Source organism: Pristiophorus japonicus, chromosome 18 (genome assembly GCF_044704955.1).
Source record: "Pristiophorus japonicus isolate sPriJap1 chromosome 18, sPriJap1.hap1, whole genome shotgun sequence".
NCBI lineage: Eukaryota > Metazoa > Chordata > Chondrichthyes > Pristiophoridae > Pristiophorus > Pristiophorus japonicus.
The window spans coordinates 56,784,736-56,803,816 of NC_091994.1; the positions used below are offsets into that span (position 1 = coordinate 56,784,736).

At 53.1% G+C, this 19,081-nt stretch overlaps 1 protein-coding gene across 1 annotated transcript in view; it reads right to left on the reverse strand.

The window, feature by feature from the left end:
* Positions 1–11,126: 11,126 nt before the first annotated feature.
* LOC139229244 (vimentin-type intermediate filament-associated coiled-coil protein-like) overlaps positions 11,127–19,081 on the reverse strand; it is a 29,005-nt gene continuing 21,050 nt past the window's right edge. Inside the window, exon 2 of the mRNA XM_070860903.1 lies at positions 11,127–15,727. Coding sequence (XP_070717004.1) covers positions 15,355–15,727 — 373 coding nt within the window. The 3' untranslated portion in view covers positions 11,127–15,354. The remainder of the gene's footprint in view (positions 15,728–19,081) is intronic.

Genomic DNA, 19,081 nt, shown 5'->3' on the forward strand with positions numbered 1-19,081 from the left:
ACCCAAACACACACACTCTCTCTCTCTCTCTCTGTACCCAACACACACTCTCTCACTCTCTCTCTCTGGACCCAACACACACTCTTCTCTCTCTCTCTCTCTGTACCCCACACACTCTCTCTCTCTCTCTCTCTCTCTGTACCCAACACCACACTCTCTCTCTCTCTCTCTGTACCCACACACTCTCTCTCTCTCTCTCTCTCTCCTGTACCCAACCACACTCTCTCTCTCTCTCTCTCTCTGTACCCACACACTCTCTCTCTCTCTCTCTCTGTACCCAACACTCACACTCTCTCTCTCTCTCTCTGTACCCAACACACTCTCTCTCTTCTCTCTCTCTCTGTACCCAACACACTCTCTCTCTCTCTCTCTCTCTCTCTGTACCCAACACACTCTCTCTCTCTCTCTCTCTCTGTACCCAACACACTCTCTCTCTCTCTCTCTCTCTCTCTGTACCCAACACTCACTCTCTCTCTCTCTCTCTCTGTACCCAACACACACTCTCTCTCTCTCTCTCTCTCTCTGTACCCAACACACTCTCTCTCTCTCTCTCTCTCTGTACCCAACACACTCTCTCTCTCTCTCTGTACCCAACACTCACACTCTCTCTCTCTCTCTCTGTACCCAACACACTCTCTCTCTCTCTCTCTCTCTCTCTCTGGGTTTACTCACCGCGGGCACGGCCATGTTGCTCCTCAGCAGTCACTTGCGGAACACTTCCGGTTCAGAGTTGAGCCGGATGGCCCGGATGGCCGGATGGCGGGCTGTGAGACCATGTGAGGCGGGCAGTGCTGGGACTGGGAGTGGGTCCCAGTGCTCCCCGGGGTATCCATGGAGCTGCTGTGCACCCTATGGCCTGGTCCTCTCCCACAGCCCTCGTGTGATGAATGGAGTGTAATTGTGTATCCGTGACATGAGAATATCGATGTGGCCCGGGTCTGAGGCCTTTGTCCTGAACCATCACGTGCAGTGCAGTGTAGCACACAATCTCCCCCTCTATAAACCCAAGCTCGTTCTGTCTTCAGTCTAAAACATCACCCCCCCACTGGTCACACCTGACCCCCCCGGCCTTACCCCAGTTGATGGTGCCTGGATTTAACCCGTATTGCCCTTACACTTGCTCTCGGTGGATATGCTCCTGTTTCACACACGCGGTGTGCTTTTCCTCAATCCATACTGTTCTGGTCTCCACATTACTGAAAGGATATCGAGGTTCAAAAAGATTGACTGGAATGATGCCAGAACTGAGAGGTTATAACGATCAGGAAAGATTGAACAGGTTGTAAAGTCCTGTCCCTGCAGTACAGACTCACACGAGGCATATGCTGAAGTCAAGGTCACTCAGGACCTGCACCTTTATTACACAGCTCTCGAATGCCACACTTGCCTGAGACCTGTCCTTATATACCTGTCTGGGACAGGTATCCAGTGTCTCCTGCAAGTGCACCCCTGGTGCTAAGGTAAGCTAGTGGTTACAGGTCATCTCTAGTTACAGTCATGTATAGCATAGCAAGATACAGTCATGTACAGTAGTGTGAGATACATGACATCACCCTCCTCCAAGGTCTTATTGTCCATTTGTACAACCAGTAGCCAGTTTCCTTCCTTGCCTGTTACTATCCCTGCAAGCCATTTGACCCCTGCCATAGTTTAGCACAAACACTTTGTCCCCTATCTCATTCCACCTCCCCCTCGAATTTCGGTCATGGTACTCGGTTAGCTTACGGCGCTTTGCCTCAACGATTTCATGCATGTCTAGGAGGATTAATGAGAGCCTTGTCTTTAAGGTCCGTTTCATCAATAGTTGCGTCGGGGGGAACTCCAGTCAACGAATGCGGACGAGATCTGTATGCCAGCAGCAGTCGCAACAGGCGGCCCTGCAGCGTGGGACCTTGGATTTTCAGCATGCCTTGTTTAATGATCTGCACTGCTCGCTCCGCCTGGCTGTTGGAGGCCGGCTTAACGTGATTTATGCCGTGGTCACTTATAAAATCTTGGAATTCGGACCATTATCACTGACCAATATGTCAGGAATGCCGTGCATTGCGAACATGGTTCCAAGGCTCTCCACGAGGTGATCCTGCGTAAACTACTGGAGGTGGAGACGTTGGACTTGGAACAGGGCCATCACGATCGCTCAGTCATGCATGACGATGGATAGAAGTCTAAAGCAGGTATCAGTGAAAAAAAAATCGAAACTCGGCAAGTACTGTAAATATGATTGATTCGTCATTCGGCAGAGCGGCACAGGGCAGGGCCTACCCGACTGCGTACGTGAAATCTGTGGCTGCCCAAAGTCCGCCAGCGGGAATACATCAGATTTCTCCGTGTTGGCGTTGTGCGAGAAATCACCAGCACCAGCAGTGCCCATTTAAGCAATATAGTTACAAAGGCTGTCTGAGAGTGGGGCATCTCCAGCGCAAGTGTCCGCAGATGAGCAAGTGAGCTGCAACACACCACATGGAGGATGATGGTCAGACGAGTGCAGATACGGATACGCAATCCGAGATACCAGAGGAGGAAGTGTATGGACTGTACTCGTTCCTAAGAGCAAACCAATAACGATCAACGTGAAATTTAATGGGGTGCCGGTATCGATGGAACTGGACACGGGGGCGAGTCAATCGATAATGAGCCAGAGGGCATTCGACAAGCTGTGGGATACTAAGGCTGTGAGGTCCAGGCTGAGTTTAGTCAATGCCAAGTTGCGCATGAACACCAAAGAACTCATAACGGTGATTGGCAGTGCCACAATTAAAGTGTATGATGGTGTGGTTCACGAGTTACCGCTATGGATTGTCCCAGGCAATGGCCCAACGCTGTTCGGCAGGAACTGGCTTGAAAAAAATCAGATGCGACTAGAAAGACATCGGAGGAAGATACATGTGCCCAAGTACTGCGCAAGTTCCCCTCGCTGTTCGAACCAGACATCGGCAACTTCACGGGAGCCAAGGTGCAGATCCACGTCCGTCATAAAGCTTGGGCAATTCCGTAAATGATGAGGGAGAAGGTTGAAATTGAACTGGACAGACTCCAGCGTGAAGGGATCATATCACGGTTGAATTTAATGAATGAGTCAGCCCCATTGTTCCTGTGCTGAAAAGTGATGGCACAGTCAGAATCTGTGGCGACTACAAGGCTACGCTCAACAGGGTTTCGAAACAGGATCAGTATCCATTATCGAAGACTGATGACTTGTTTGCAATGCTAGCCGGGGGGAAGTCGTTCACCAAACTGGACTTGACGTCAGCCTACATGACACAGGAGCTGGTCGAGACGTCGAAGACTTACATGCATTAACACGCATAAAGGACTTTATTTATCACAGGTTAACTTTTGGAATTCGCTCGGCTGCAGCAATATTTCAGAGGAACATGGAGAGTCTACTGAAGTCCGTTCCCAGAATCGTCGTGTTCCAAGATGACATCCTGATCACAAGTCGTGACTTCAAGGAACATCTGAACAACCTGGAAGAGGTTCAACATCATCTGGTGTCGAAATCTCGACTCACAATATATGACTCTGACACCTTCAGCTCCAGTAGATGTTCTATTAATTTTTACTTGCAGCAAGGGAAGAGTCTCACTCAGTCAAAGGCTAAGTGAAGACCTTCAATATGGTACAGTTTCACAAGATATTTATAGTTAAAAACAAGTTATGGTCCCATCCTGTGTATTGGTTCTGCCTTTGCAGTAGGCGAATACAGATAAAGAGTTAATGATTACCACATTCTTGTCTTGACATTGTTTCCAAATGTCTCCTTTGTCAGACCTATTGGTGGGCCAGTCAGCCATTACTCGATTAGGGTGTGATAATGTGCTATTACCAGCCTTGCATTGTGTCAGGATTGTCCAGTTTCCTGGTCAGTTATTTGGGCCCATGATTTCCATAGTGGTTGATTGGGTACTTGGCTTCTTGCATATGATAAATTAGTTCTGTACAAGAGATAATGGCTGGTAATTTGATTATCTTTTAGGGGGGTGAATTGGTGCTGCATGGATAATACAGGGGAGCACAATGGGTGGTACTTCTCAGCAGGACAGTTTAATGTTGTCTGGTGGCTATTAAGCAGCTATCAGCAGTTTCAATCCAGGTTAGTATGTTTATGCAAACAGACTGTCTGTTGCGGAAATTTCTGGAAGGACCAGGACTCCATTTTGTTTTATGTCAAAAAGGGTACAAAAAACAATATAATGCAGCTTTAAAAAATACATTTCCACACTGGACAAAGTGGGACTCAGACTGAAATGCTCGAAGTGCGTCCTCATGGCACCAGAGGTCAAATTCCTGGGGAGGAAAATTACTGCTGGCGGCATCAGGCCCACAGACACAAAAACCAAGGCCATCAAGAATGCACCCAAGCCGCAGAATGTGGTGGAGTTGTGTTCGTTCCTGGATCTACTCAACTACTTCGGTAACTTCCTACCTAAATTGAGCACCTTATTAGAACCACTGCACATGCTGCTAAGAAAAGGCGACAACTGGGTGTGGGGTGCGTCTCAAGACAGAACTTTTGAGAAAACCACTAATCTGCTTTGCTCTAACAAGCTGCTGGTACATTATGACCCATGTAAACGTTTAGTATTGGCCGGTGATGTTTCGTCATATGGAATTGGTTGCGTACTCCAACAAGCTAATGAGTCGTGTAAACTTTAACCAGTCGCGTATGCTTCAAAAAGTTTGTCTAAAGTGGAAAGAGCCTACAGCATGATAGAGAAAGAAGCACTAGCCTGTGTGTATGGGGTTAAAAAGATGCATCAGTACCTGTTTGGTCTTCAGTTTGAACTGGAGACAGATCACAAGCCGCTCATTTCACTGTTCTTTGAAAACAAAGGTATCAATACCAATGCTTCATCCCACATCCAGAGGTGGGCGCTGACATTATTCGCTAATTATGTCATTCGCCATAGACCTGGCACCGAGAATTGTGCCGATGCTTTGAGCCGTCTGCCGTTGCCCACACTGGAGGTGGAAACACCACAACCGGCGGACCTATTGTTAGTCATGGATGTTTTTGAGAGTGAAGGAACTTCGGTCACGGCTCAACAAGTTAAGACCTGGACCAGCCAGGACACGATTTTATCGGTGGTGAAGAGTTGCATCCTCAAAGGTGATTGTACATTTGCTTGAGTATGGCAGACCAAAGAGACCAAACCTTACATTCGTCGCAAAGAACTGTCTATTCAGTCAGATTGTATACTGTGGGGTAATCGTGTTGTTATGCCCAAGAAAGGGAGAGAGAAATTTGTATGTGAGCTACATAGCACACATCCCGGCATTGTAATGATGAAAGCCATCGCCAGGTCTCATGTATGGTGGCCGGGAATTGACTCTGAGCCGGAATTGACTCTGAGCTGGAATCACGTGTGCATCAGTGCAACACTTGTATGCAGCTCAGCAAAGCACCAGCGGAATCACTGCTGAGTCTGTGGTCGTGGTCGTCCAAACCATGGTCCAGGATCCACATAGACTTTGCAGGTCCCTTCCTGGGGAAGATGCTTTTAGTTGTGGTGGATGCATATTCGAAGTGGGTAGAGTGTTCAATCATGTCATCCAGCACATCCACAGCTACCATTGAGAATCTCAGTGTCATGTTCACGACACATGGTCTGCCTGAAATCGTTGTTAGTGACAACGGATCATAGAAACATAGAAAATAGATGCAGGAGCTGTGGGCCCGGGGCTGTGGGCAGGGGAAGGGCCTGGGGCTGTGCTGGAAGTCGGGCGAAGACCCCAGGATCCCATGTCCCCATGTGAATCGCCGGACAACTCACTATAAAAACCCTTTTGCATTGCAGTAGTGCAAGCACAAACGAGTGCAGAAACTCACACAAACTACTTAGAAAGTTATTGCACAGTTTTATAAAAAGGCACCAATTTACTAGTTGAGTCTATATACAATGATCAAAAATTGCAAATATTTGAAACATTAGCCCTGAGCAAGTTGTGGTCCATTCACCCAGTAACATTCAGACAAGGAACAGCACAGTCCCCAATCCCTCTAAACAAATCATTACATTTGAAGGGAACACAAATGAGCTTGTACAGTTACAAAAACATGCTTCCGAAACGATCCCGTGGTATTGTACTGAACACATCCCTACAAACTACAATCAACTTCAGGAGTGCCTTGGCTTCAAACCCAAGTGCTATCCATTTTCAGTACGTACTTCACAATGCTTTCCTAGCTGTCAAACTCACTTGTGATTCTTCGTGCATTGCTGCAGTCAGGTAATATGCAGTGCACCTACAAAGCTAAATCACCAACATGAACATTGAACAATGAAAGGGCAATGCTGCATTGTAACAAAGCTCCTAGACAAGGGATCAATCTCTGGGTTCAAAGTTCGAGATTGACCATGACAGCTCACTGCTGCCTAAACCGCTCTGTAACTTCCGTCCATGTATTTTGTAACAAACATCTTTAAACTACTGAGAATTGGAGAAGCAAATATTGCTAAACAGGGTTACAGAGGATTCACATAATAAGCAAACTCCAGCATTTCGTAGTTATGGCTTTCAAGGAATGATTATATGCAAAATTATAATCTAGATTTTGATTAGATGGAAAATAATGGTCTAGGAGTGATTACATGAACCTAGAATGGTTATACAGAATTTTTCTAGAGTGACTATATCGAGATTGGTACACAGAATAGTTGACTCCTATGGATGTTAGAAAATAATGCTCATCCAGAAGATTACACATAGAATAATGGATATCTGAGTGAGATTACACACACAGTGAGGGATATCAGAGATTACACACAGTGAGGGATATCAGAGATTACACACACACTGGATATCAGAGAGATTACACACACACTGGATATCAGAGAGATTACACACAGAATGGATATCAGAGAGATTACACACAGAATGGATATCAGAGAGAGATTACACACAGAATGGATATCAGAGAGAGATTACACACAGAATGGATATCAGAGAGATTACACACAGAATGGATATGAGAGAGAGATTACACACAGAATGGATTTCATTGAGAGATTACACACAGAATAATGGTTATACAAGAGTGATGCAATAGACAATAACTTAAGCTCTTGGAGCAATTAGATAATAATGGATTTTTAAGGAATAATTTATGTACAGACCTGGGAGTGATTACCAACTTTATGGAGGGGGTTCACAGATCCCGAGCAGAGTGACTATCATTGAGCCCAGACATAGAGGAGCCCCACATTGCAAGTTATCGCTGGGCACACCAACAGTCTGTGCCTGACTGCTTCACTGGGAGCCCATCAGGAGATAATGTGCATCTGTACCAAGAATCAGTCACCGTGTGCTCCATCCGGGGAGCGGGGGAGAAAATCTGCCCCGACGGAACCACTTCCATAAACTGCAAGATATCTCAAGGTGCTGATCCGAGCCTATCTTGGTGTTGTGATTTAGAATTTATGCACCAATGAGAAAACAACTGTCCAAAACCACCGAAAGCAACAAATACCAGTTATAAGTGTACAGAGTTCCTGGGCTGAGGGACTGAGTGCCAGGGCTCAGTCAGACACTTGGTTGGACAGACATCTTTGCTGTAATGAGGTTATTAACTTGTTCATTTCCCTTTAAGATACAGTTGTTGCAGTTTGCACTTCTGCTCAGATGGAAATGTTGGTGCAGATGGATGAGGTATCAGCTGGTGTAGATCAAGCCACCTTCAGTCCCATCACAAACCAAATCTGGACCAATGAAATGAGCGTACTCTGCTAATCAGTCACCCAGCTCAGGAACAACCGACAATCGAACACTCCAAACCTGCACCAACAATTCACTATTTCACATCTTCTACACAACTAATAAACGAGTCGCCGAGAATGCCTGATAAGGAGGAAGATTGCGTGTCCAACTGGAGTTCAGATCCCTGTTGTGCAATCCCAATGGAATAAAGTGCATAACTATGGGGGAAATTAAAATTTATTTTGAAGTATGGCCAAAGAGACATCTTGTGCAGCCCATTGCAGCAGTGATGGGCAATGCCACACAGAGCGGAGGAGGTAGGGTTATTCTCCCCAATCCACCATGTTCCTGAGTTAAGCCTCCAAGTGGAGGGCAGGATTCGATCCCGCGTGCAAGGAAAGGGCATGACCAAGTTACTGTGAGCACACGTCCATTCACCACCTCACAACATCCCAGAGCGCTTTACATCCAATGAAATACTTTTGAAATGTAGTCACTGTTGTAATGTGGGAAACACGGCAACCAATTTGTGCACAGCAAGCTCCCACACACAGCAATGAGCAGATCACCTGATGATAATGACCAGATAATCAGGGATAAATATAAAAATATGGCTTTTGCCCCACATCTGTAAACAATTTCTGTCTATTCTACAGACTGAATATCAGCTCATCCAACCCCCATATTCTCAGGGCAGAGTCACTCTGTCCATCCCACACTCCCAGGGCAGGTCACTATCCATCCCACACTCCCAGGGCAGGTTACTGTCCATCCCACACACCCAGGGCAGGGTCACTCTGTCCATCCCACACTCCCAGGGCAGAGTCACACCGTCCATCCCACACTCCCAGGACAGGGTCACTCTGTAAATCCCACACTCCCAGGGCAGGGTCATTCTGTCCATCCCACACTCCCAGGGCAGGGTCACTCTGTCCATCCCACACTCCCAGGGCAGGGTCACTCTGTCCATCCTACACTCCCAGGGCAGAGTCACACCGTCCATCCCACACTCCCAGGGCAGGTCACTGTCCATCCCACACTCCCAGGGCAGGGTCACTCTGTCTATCCCACACTCCCAGGACAGGGTCACTCTGTAAATCCCACTCCCAGGGCAGGGTCATTCTGTCCATCCCACACTCCCAGGGCAGGGTCACTCTGTCCATCCTACACTCCCAGGGCAGAGTCACACCGTCCATCCCACACTCCCAGGGCAGGTCACTGTCCATCCCACACTCCCAGGGCAGGGTCACTCTGTCTATCCCACACTCCCAGGACAGGGTCACTGTCCATCCCACACTCCCAGGGCAGGGTCACTCTGTCTATCCCACACTCCCAGGACAGGGTCACTCTGTCCATCCCACACTCCCAGGGCAGGTCACTGTCCATCCCACACTCCCAGGGCAGGGTCACTCTGTCTATCCCACACTCCCAGGACAGGGTCACTCTGTAAATCCCACACTCCCAGGGCAGGGTCATTCTGTCCATCCCACACTCCCAGGGCAGGGTCACTGTCCATCCCACACTCCCAGGGCAGGGTCACTCTGTCCATCCTACACTCCCAGGGCAGAGTCACACCGTCCATCCCACACTCCCAGGGCAGGTCACTGTCCATCCCACACTCCCAGGGCAGGGTCACTCTGTCCATCCTACACTCCCAGGGCAGAGTCACACCGTCCATCCCACACTCCCAGGGCAGGTCACTGTCCATCCCACACTCCCAGGGCAGGTCACTGTCCATCCCACACTCCCAGGGCAGGGTCACTCTGTCCATCCCACACTCCCAGGGCAGGGTCACTCTGTCCATCCCACACTCCCAGGGCAGGGTTACTTACCCATATCAGTTTTATTTGAAGAGACCGAGGTCGGAATAACATGACCACCACAAGCCCTACGGAAGCGAGGGTGAAGCTTCCTATACACACACTGCTCAAAATGTATATATTAAAAGGGAGACAAAGCGGCGACTGTAAACTGTGGTCTCTGCTCTGGACAGGAATCACTGGAAAGATGGTAGAGCTTTTAGAGCAAGAGAGATTTTTGTATCTAGACACAACCAATATTACCCCCTGACCCTCACCCAGCTCCAACCCCACACCCTCACCCAGCTCCACCCCATGGCCCTCACCCAGCTCCACCCCATGGCTCTCACCCAGCTCCACCCCATGGCCCTCACCCAGCTCCACCCCATGGCCCTCACCCAGCTCCACCCCATGGCCCTCACCCATTCCACTCGCTACAAAGTCATTTTGGTTTAATCCAAGACTCTGGTGTGGAATTTTCCTGCATTAGAACACTCCCCCTGTAACCTGTACAATGCAGGCTCCAGCCCACCAGTTTCTTACAGATCAGCTCAACAAATCTGGGAAAGGAGGGGTAGGTAAAGCAAGTCAGAGTCTCGTGTGGGGGGGGGGGGGGGGGGGGGGGGGCACTTCCCAGGTCTCCCGGTGGGGGAGGGGGGGCACACCCCAGGTCTCCCGGTGGGGGAGGGGGGGGCACACCCCAGGTCTCCCGGTGGGGGAGGGGGGGGGCACACCCCAGGTCTCCCGGTGGGGGAGGGGGGGGCACACCCCAGGTCTCCCGGTGGGGGAGGGGGGGGGGCACACCCCAGGTCTCCCGGTGGGGGAGGGGGGGGGCCCCCCCACCCCAGGTCTCCCGGTGGGGGAGGGGGGGGGGCACACCCCAGGTCTCCCGGTGGGGGAGGGGGGGGGCACACCCCAGGTCTCCCGGTGGGGGAGGGGGGGGCACACCCCAGGTCTCCCGGTGGGGGAGGGGGGGGCACACCCCAGGTCTCCCGGTGGGGGAGGGGGGGGGCACACCCCAGGTCTCCCGGTGGGGGAGGGGGGGGCACACCCCAGGTCTCCCGGTGGGGGAGGGGGGGGCACACCCCAGGTCTCCCGGTGGGGGAGGGGGGGGCACACCCCAGGTCTCCCGGTGGGGGAGGGGGGGGCACACCCCAGGTCTCCCGGTGGGGGAGGGGGGGGCACACCCCAGGTCTCCCGGTGGGGGAGGGGGGGGCACACCCCAGGTCTCCCGGTGGGGGAGGGGGGGGCACACCCCAGGTCTCCCGGTGGGGGAGGGGGGGGCACACCCCAGGTCTCCCGGTGGGGGAGGGGGGGGCACACCCCAGGTCTCCCGGTGGGGGAGGGGGGGGCACACCCCAGGTCTCCCGGTGGGGGAGGGGGGGGCACACCCCAGGTCTCCCGGTGGGGGAGGGGGGGGCACACCCCAGGTCTCCCGGTGGGGGAGGGGGGGGCACACCCCAGGTCTCCCGGTGGGGGAGGGGGGGGCACACCCCAGGTCTCCCGGTGGGGGAGGGGGGGGCACACCCCAGGTCTCCCGGTGGGGGAGGGGGGGGCACACCCCAGGTCTCCCGGTGGGGGAGGGGGGGGCACACCCCAGGTCTCCCGGTGGGGGAGGGGGGGGGCACACCCCAGGTCTCCCGGTGGGGGAGGGGGGGGGCACACCCCAGGTCTCCCGGTGGGGGAGGGGGGGGGCACACCCCAGGTCTCCCGGTGGGGGACACCCCAGCCTGAGAAACCAATACCCTCGCGGGGAGTTTTGCTGGTGCTGCTGGGGAGAGTTTAAACTCGCTTGGCAGGGGGATGGGAACCTGAGAACAAATTCAAAAGGGAAGGAAGTAAAGCTGAAATTGGATAGCAAGAATCTAGAAAGCGAATCTGTAAGACAGAGTAAACAGGGTTTAGTATGTAATAAGCAAGGAGGTCTTCCTGTGCTGAATACTTTAATGCAAGGAGTATAGTGAATAAGGCGGATGAGCTAAGAGCACAGGTAGACACTTGGGAGTATGCCATTATAGCCATTACAGAAACATGGCTGAAAGAGGGGCAGGTTTGGCAGATTAATATTCCTGGCTACAGGATTTTTAGACAAGATAGAGAGGGGGGTAAAGGGGGGGGGGGTGGTGGTGTGGGGTCACGGTACTGATTAAAGAAACTATTACAATGGTGAGGAGGGATGATATGTTAAAGGGATCATTAACTGAAGCCATATGGGTCGAATTGAAAAATAAAAAAGGGGCGATCACACTGCTGGCCGTGTATTATAGACCCCCAAACAGTGGGAGGGAGATAGAGGAGCAAATATGTCAGCAATTTGCTGTGAAGTCTAAAAACTATAGGGTAGTAATAGTAGGGGATTTTAACAATCCAAATATTGATTGGGACAAATTTAGTGTGAAGGGTATAGAGGGTGTGGAATTCTTCAAATGCATTCAAGAGAACTTTTTTAGTCAGTATGTAGCAAGCCCAAAACGAGAGGGGGCGGTCTTGGATTTAGTTTTGGGGAATGAAGCTGGGCAGGTTGAAGGGGTATTAGTGGGAGAGCACTTGGGTGCCAGGGACCATAATTCAGTCAGATTCAAGTTGGTTATGGATAAGGACAAGAATAGGCCTGGATTAAAAGTTCCCAATTGGGGAAAAGCTAATTTTGCTAAGTTAAGGAGTGATTTGGCCGTGGTGGACTGGAAACAGCTACTTGTGGGTAAATCAGTGTCAGAACAGTGGGAGGCATTTGAGGAGGAGATCCGGAAAGCTGAGGCCAAACATGTGCCCTTAAAGAAAAATAATCTTTATTGGAGGCGGATGTTGGGAGGGTTCTTAACAAATACTTAGCATCTGTTTTCACAAAGAAAAGGGTCAATAAAGATACTGCTATCGAGGAGGTGTGAGATATTCTGGATGAAATAAATATGAGAGGGGAAGTATTAAGGGGTTTAGCAGCTTTGAAAGTGGTTAAGTTCCAGACTGTTGAGCGAACTAAGAGGGGAAATAGCAGAGGACTTGACCATAATTTTCCAGTCCTCTTTGGATCTGGGCATGTTGCCGGAGGATTGGAGGACTGCTAATGTAGTACCCTTGTTTAAGAAGGGAGAAAGGGATAGGCCGCATTGTTATAGGCCTGTCAGCCTAACCTCAGTGATGGGAAAATTATCGGAGAAAAATCCTGAAAGACAGGATAAATCTGCATTTGGAAAGGCAGGGATTAATTAGGGACAATCAGCATGGATTTGTTAAGGGAAGATCGTGTTTGACTAACCTGATTGAATTTTTAGAGGTAACCAAGAGGGTCGATGAGGGTAGTGCGTACGATGTAGTATATATGGACTTTAGCAAGGCTTTTGATCAGGTCCCACATGGTAGACTGGTCATGAAGGTTAAAACCCACAGGATCTAGGGCAAAGTGTCAAGTAGGATCCAAAATTGGCTGAGGCAGGAAACAAAGGGTAATGATTGATGGATGTTTTTGTGACTGGAAGGATGTTTCCATGGGGTTCCGCAGGGCTCAGTACTGGGTCCCTTACTTTTTGTGATATATATCAATGATCTAGATTTGAATATAGGGAGTATGATTAAGAAGTTTGCAGACGACACTAAAATTGGCTGTGTGATTGATAATGAAGAGGAAAGTCATGGACTGCAGGAGGATATCAATCTACTGGTCAGGTGGGCAGAGCAGTGGCAAATGGAATTTAATTCAGTGAAGTGTGAGGTGATGCACTTTGGGAGGACTAATAAGGAAAGGGGATACACATTAAGCGGTAGGCCACTTAATAGTGTAGATGAACAAAGGGACCTTGGAGTGCTTGTCCACAGATCCCTGAAAGTAGCAGGCCAGGTGGATAAGGTGGTTAAGAAGGCATTTATTGGTGAGGCACAGAATATAAAAGCAGGGAGGTTATGCTTAAATTGTATAATACTTTGGTTAGGCCACAGCTGGAGTACTGCGTGCAGTCCTGGTCGCTGTATTACAGGAAGGACGTGACTGCACTCGAGAGGGTGCAGAGGAGATTTACTAGGATGCTGCCTGGAATGGAGAATCTTAGTTATGAGGACAGATTGGATAGGCTGAGCTTGTTCTCATTGGAACAGAGGACGTTGAGAGGAGACCTCATTGAGGTGTACAAAATATTGAGGGGCCTGGATATAGTGGATAATAAGGGTCTACTTCCATTGGTGGAGGGGGCTATTACGAGGGAGCATAGTGCTAGTTTCGATCACCTGGATGGGCCGTAGAGGGATTTTCCCAGATTTTTTTTTAGCCTAAATTGGCCTGGGTTTTTATCTGGTTTTTTGCCTCTCCCAGGAGATCACATGGCTCCGGTTGGGGTGGAGTGTAGAATGTTTCAGTATAAGGGGTGTTGCAGTTGTGTAGGGCAGACTGGTTGGGCTGGGTGCTCTTTACCTTTCCGTCATTGTTCATGGGTTTATATGTAACCTTTAGGGCTGCTGACCAAGGGCCGTGTGGCTCTTTGTCGGCCGGCGCGGACACGATGGGACGGAATGGCTTCCTTCTGCGCTGTAAATTTCTATGTTTCTAAACAGTGCCAGGCTAGCTAGTTTTGTGTTGTGGGGGTCATGAATAAAAAGACTTGGATTTATCCCGAACACCGCACATCTCAAAGCGTTTTACTGCCAATGAAGTACTTTTGGAGTGTAGTCACTGTTGTAATGTGGGAAACACGGCAGCTAAATTGCACACAGCAAGTTCCCACAAACAGCAATGTGATAATGACCAGATAATCTGTTTTTATTGTGTTGATTGAGGGATAATTATTGGCCCCAGGACACCGGGGATAACTCCCCTGCTCTTCGTAGAAATAGTGCCTTGGGATCTTTGATATCCACTTGAGATGGCCGATGGGGCCTCAGTTTAACATCTCATCTGAAAGATGGCCCCTCAGACAGTGCAGCACTCCCTCAGTACTGCACTGGAGTGTCAGCATAGATTTTTATGCTCAAGTTCCTGGAGTGGGACTTGAACCCACAACCTTCTGACTCAATAGGCAAGAGTGCTACCCACTGAGCCACAGCTGACATAAACAGCCATAGTAAGTGAGGATTGTCTCCCTCTACAACTTGATGTAATGGATATTTGAACACCCTGCCCTGCCCAATACTCTGAGGGCAGCGACCTTTATCCAATCTGGGTTGGATTTAAACTCAGGTTCCGTAGACAAAAGAACGATGCACTAAAACTACTCCACTATCTAACCCTCCCTCACAAACAGTAACAAGCTGGTGAATCCTGTGAATGCAGAGATCTGAACATGGGAATGGCAACCACAGTATTGCAATTGTGAGTCACCCCTCCAAACACACAGTGCATTTAGCTAAAGTCAAAACACTCTGGGAACAATCGCCACTTTTACTGTCCCTGATAACATCATTCCCTTCGATAAACTCCAGATAGTGGGAGAGGCAGAGAAAGGCAGGGGCTGGAATCTGGAGTTCCCTTGTTGTGCTCTGCCTATGAGAAGGTCCCCTGAACCCTCCTCCCAGGCATTTGGAGTAAAGCTTAAATTGACCTAAACCCAGAGTCATGTCAGCACCACTGTCCATTATTGCACAAAGAGATGGATAAACGGTGTTCCAGCCCACTTCCCTCAAGGCAGTTTGTTTACATTCAGGTAAATAACCCCCAGATCCCAGCTAAAGAGTGAAAAATCCCAGAATCTTTGGAATGAAGTGTCAGTGAGTCCAGCAACTGGACCACACACAGCTTAGAGGGGCTTCTGGCTCCCACTTCCTTTAACTGTGCCACGGATCGAAGGTTTGATACTTCAGAGATTCGCGGCTCTGCAGAAACGACAGGCACTTGTGGGTTCTTCCCGACATCCCTCACCCTGAATCCAGAGCTTTAAACCGTGGTCCCAAAGATTGCATCGTCTTGGCCCGGCTCCTCGGTATCATCCTCGCTGACGGAGAAATTCTGGTCGTTGGGGCAGGCGTTCATTAACCCATTGGTGCCCGAGAGGAGGGAGAGTGTGTGGTGGTCAGGGAAGCCAGGGTGAGAATCCAGGTGTGGGACGTGCACGCTCTGGGAGCGCTCAGCCTCAGCCATGTAGGACAGCAAGTTGTCGAGGAGGGGCCGGCTGCGGGTGATTTTATTCAGCAGCTGGCTGCGGTGCCGGAGCTGGGCAATCTCACCATCCTTCTCCTTCATCACAGTCTGCAGCCTCTGCACAGTCCCCTCACAGTCCGCAAGCTTCTCCTGCATATCCACCAGCTCCCTGCAAAACAAGGCCGACAGGGGAGCTCAACAGAGACATTTCACCTCAAGTACCAACACCCCAGCCTCACCCTCCGTCTCCCCTGCCCCCTCCTCCGTTCCCTCTGCCCCCTCCTCCGTTCCCCCTGCCCCCTCCTCTGTTACGCCCCTTTGCCGCCTCCTCCTCCGTTCCCACCCCTGCCCCCTCCTCCGTTAACCCCCCTTGCCCCCTCCTCCGTGCCCCCCCTTTCCCCCACATCCGTTCCCCGTCCTCCATTAGCCCCCTCTCCCTCCTCCGTTCCCCCTTGCTCCCCTCCATTAACCCCTGCCCCATCCTCAGTTTCCCCCCTTGCCCCCTCCTCCGTTCCTCCCTTGCCCCCTCCTCACCCCATCCTCCGTCACCCCCTTTCCCTCTCCTCCATTCCGCCTCCCCAATTACCCCCTTCACCGTTCCCCCTCCTCGCCCCCTCCTCCATTCCCCCCTTGCCCTCTCCTCCATTCGCCCCCTTGCCCCCTCCTCCATTGCCCCCCTCGCCCCCTCCTCCATTGCCCCCCTCGACCCCTCCTCCATTGCCCCTCCCCAATTACCCCCTTGCCCTCTCCTCAATTCCCCCCTCGCCCCCTCCTCCATTCCCCCCTTGCCCCTCCTCCATTAGCCCCTTGCCCCCTCCTCCATTAGCCCCTTGCCCATTCCCCGCTTGCCCCCCTTCCATTCCTCCCCGCGCCCCGCGCCTTCCTCCATTCACCCCCCTTGCCCCTCCTCCGTTTCCCCCCCTTGCCCCCTTCCTCCTACCGTCCCCCCCTTGCCCCCTCCTCCGTTCCCCTTGACCCTCCTCAGTTCCCCCTTGCCCCCCTCCTCCGTTTCCCCTTGCCCACCCCCCTCCATACACCCTCTTGCCTCTCCTCCGTTCCTCCCTCTGCCCCCTCCTCCGTTCCCCCCTGCTCCCTCTCCCCTCTTCTGTTCCCTCCTTGCCCCCCCTCCTCCATTCCCCCCTTGCCCACTCCTCCGTTTCCCCCCCTGCTCACTTCTCCGTTGTCCTTCCTTGCCCCCCTCCGCCGTTCCCCCCTTGCCCCACTCCTCTGTTTCCCCCCTTGCCCCACTCCTCTGTTTCCCCCCTTGCCCCCCTCCTCGACAATTCCCCCCCTCCGTTCCCCCCTTGCCCCTTTCTCAATAATTCCCCCCCGCCCCCTCCTCGACAATTCTCCCCGACCCCTTCTCGACAATTCCCCCCCCTTGCCCAGTCCTCCGTTCCCCTCCCTTGCCCCCTCCTCAGTTCCCCTTGACCCTCCTCCTCCATTTGCCCTCTCTCCCCTCCTCCGGTGCCTCTCTCCCCTCCTCCGGTGCCCCTCCCCCCCTCCTCCATTCCCCCTCCATTAGCCCCCTGCCCCCTCGCCCCTCCTTGCACCCCTCTTGTTCCCCCCCTTCCTCCTCCTCCATCTCCATCTCCTCCATTCCCCCCCCCTCCATCTCCTCCGTTCCCCCCCATGCCCCCTCCTCCGTTCCCCTCCATGCCCCCTCCTCCGTTCCCCCCCTGGCCCCTCCTCCGTTGCCCCCCCGGCCCCTCCTCCGTTGCCCCCCCGGCCCCTCCTCCGTTGCCCCCCACGGCCCCCTCCTCCGTTGCCCCCACGGCCCCTCCTCCGTTGCCCCCACGGCCCCTCCTCCGTTCCCCCCGGCCCCTCCTCCGTTCCCCCCCGGCCCCTCCTCCGTTCCCCCCCGGCCCCTCCTCCGTTCCCCCCGGCCCCCTTCCTCCATTAACGCTCCTCCATTCATCCCTCCTCCTCCTCTGCTGCCTCTCCCCTCCTCTGTTACCCCCTTGCCGCCCTCCTCCATCCACCCCCTTGCCCCTCCTGCATTTCCCCTCCTTCCTCCTTCCTCCATTACTCCGCTTGCCCCCCTCCAATTCCTCCCCTTGCTCCCTCCTCCAATTCCTCCCCTAGCCCCCCCTCCAATTCCTCCCTTAGCCCTCCCCTCCAATTCCTCCCCTTGCCCCCTAATCCAATTCCTCCCCTTGCCCCCTCCTCCTCCTCTAGCCCCCTGCCGCTTTTCCCCTCCTGTTACCCCCTTGCCCCCCCCTCCATTCCCCCCTTGCACCCCTCCTCCCTTCCCCTCTTGCCCATTCCCCGCTTGCCCCCCCTTCCATTGCTGCCCTTGAACCCACCCCCTCCTCTGTTCCCACCCCTTGCGCCCCTCCACCGTTCCCCCGCTCCACTCTCCTCCGTTCCCCCCTCCCCCCTCCCCACATCTCCATTCACCCCCTGCCCCCTCCTCCTCCATTCCCCCATCTCCATTAGCCCCCTGCCGCCTCCTCCGTCACCCCTCTGCCCCTCTTCCGTTCCTCCGCCACTCCGTTCCCCCCCTTCCCCCGCCACGCCGGTCCCCACTTGTCCCCTCCTCCGTCCCCCCTTGCCCGAGTGCCCCCTTCTCCATTAGCCCCGTGCCTCCTCCTCCATTCCCACCCCTTGCCCCCCTCCTCCGTTCCCACCCCTTTCCCCCCACCTCCGTTCTCACCACTTGCCCTCACCTCCGTTACCCCTCATGTCCCATTCTCCCCCTGCCGCCTCCTCTGTCCCCCCCACGCCCCCTCCTCTGTTCCCCCCACGCCCCCTCTCCCCTCCTCCATTACCCCTGTCCCCATTCCCCCTTGCCCCCCTCCATTCCTCCCCTTGCCCCCCTTCCATTCCTCTCCTTGCCCCCTCCTCCATTCCATCCTGCCCCCTCCTCCATTCACCCTCCTCCTCCATTAGCCCCCTACCGCCTCTCCCCTCCTGTTACCCCCTTGCCCCCTCCTCCTTTTCCCCCCTGCCCCCTCCTCCGTCACCCAACTGCCCCCTCCTCCGTCACCCCACTCCGTTCCCCCTTCCCCGCTATTCCGTTCCCCCCTCCTTTAGCCCCCAGCCCCCTCCATTCCCCTCTGCCCCCACTTCCGTTCCCCCTCCTCCATTCCCCCCTTGCCCCCTCCTCCATTCCCCCTTGCCCTCTCCTCCATTCCCCCTTGCCCCTTCTCCATTCCCTCCACCTCCATTCTGCGACCTCCGTTCCCCCTCCTCCGTTTCCCCCCTTGCCCCTCTCCTCCTTCCCCCCTTGCCCCACCATCTGTTAACCCCTGTACCCCTCCTCCATTCCCCCTTGCCCCCCCTCCATTTCCCCCTCCTCAGTCACCCCTCTGCCCCCTCCCCCGTTCCTCCGTTCACACTCCTCCATTTTCCTTCTGACACCTCCTCCGCCACCCCCTTCCCCCTCCTCCGCCACCCCCTTCCCCCTCCTCCGTGCCCCCCTTGCCCCCACTTGCGTTCTAACCTCCATTAGCCCCCTGCCCCCTCCTCCGCTCCCCCCTTGCCCCCTCCTCCGTTCCCCCTACTCCATTAGCCCCCTCTC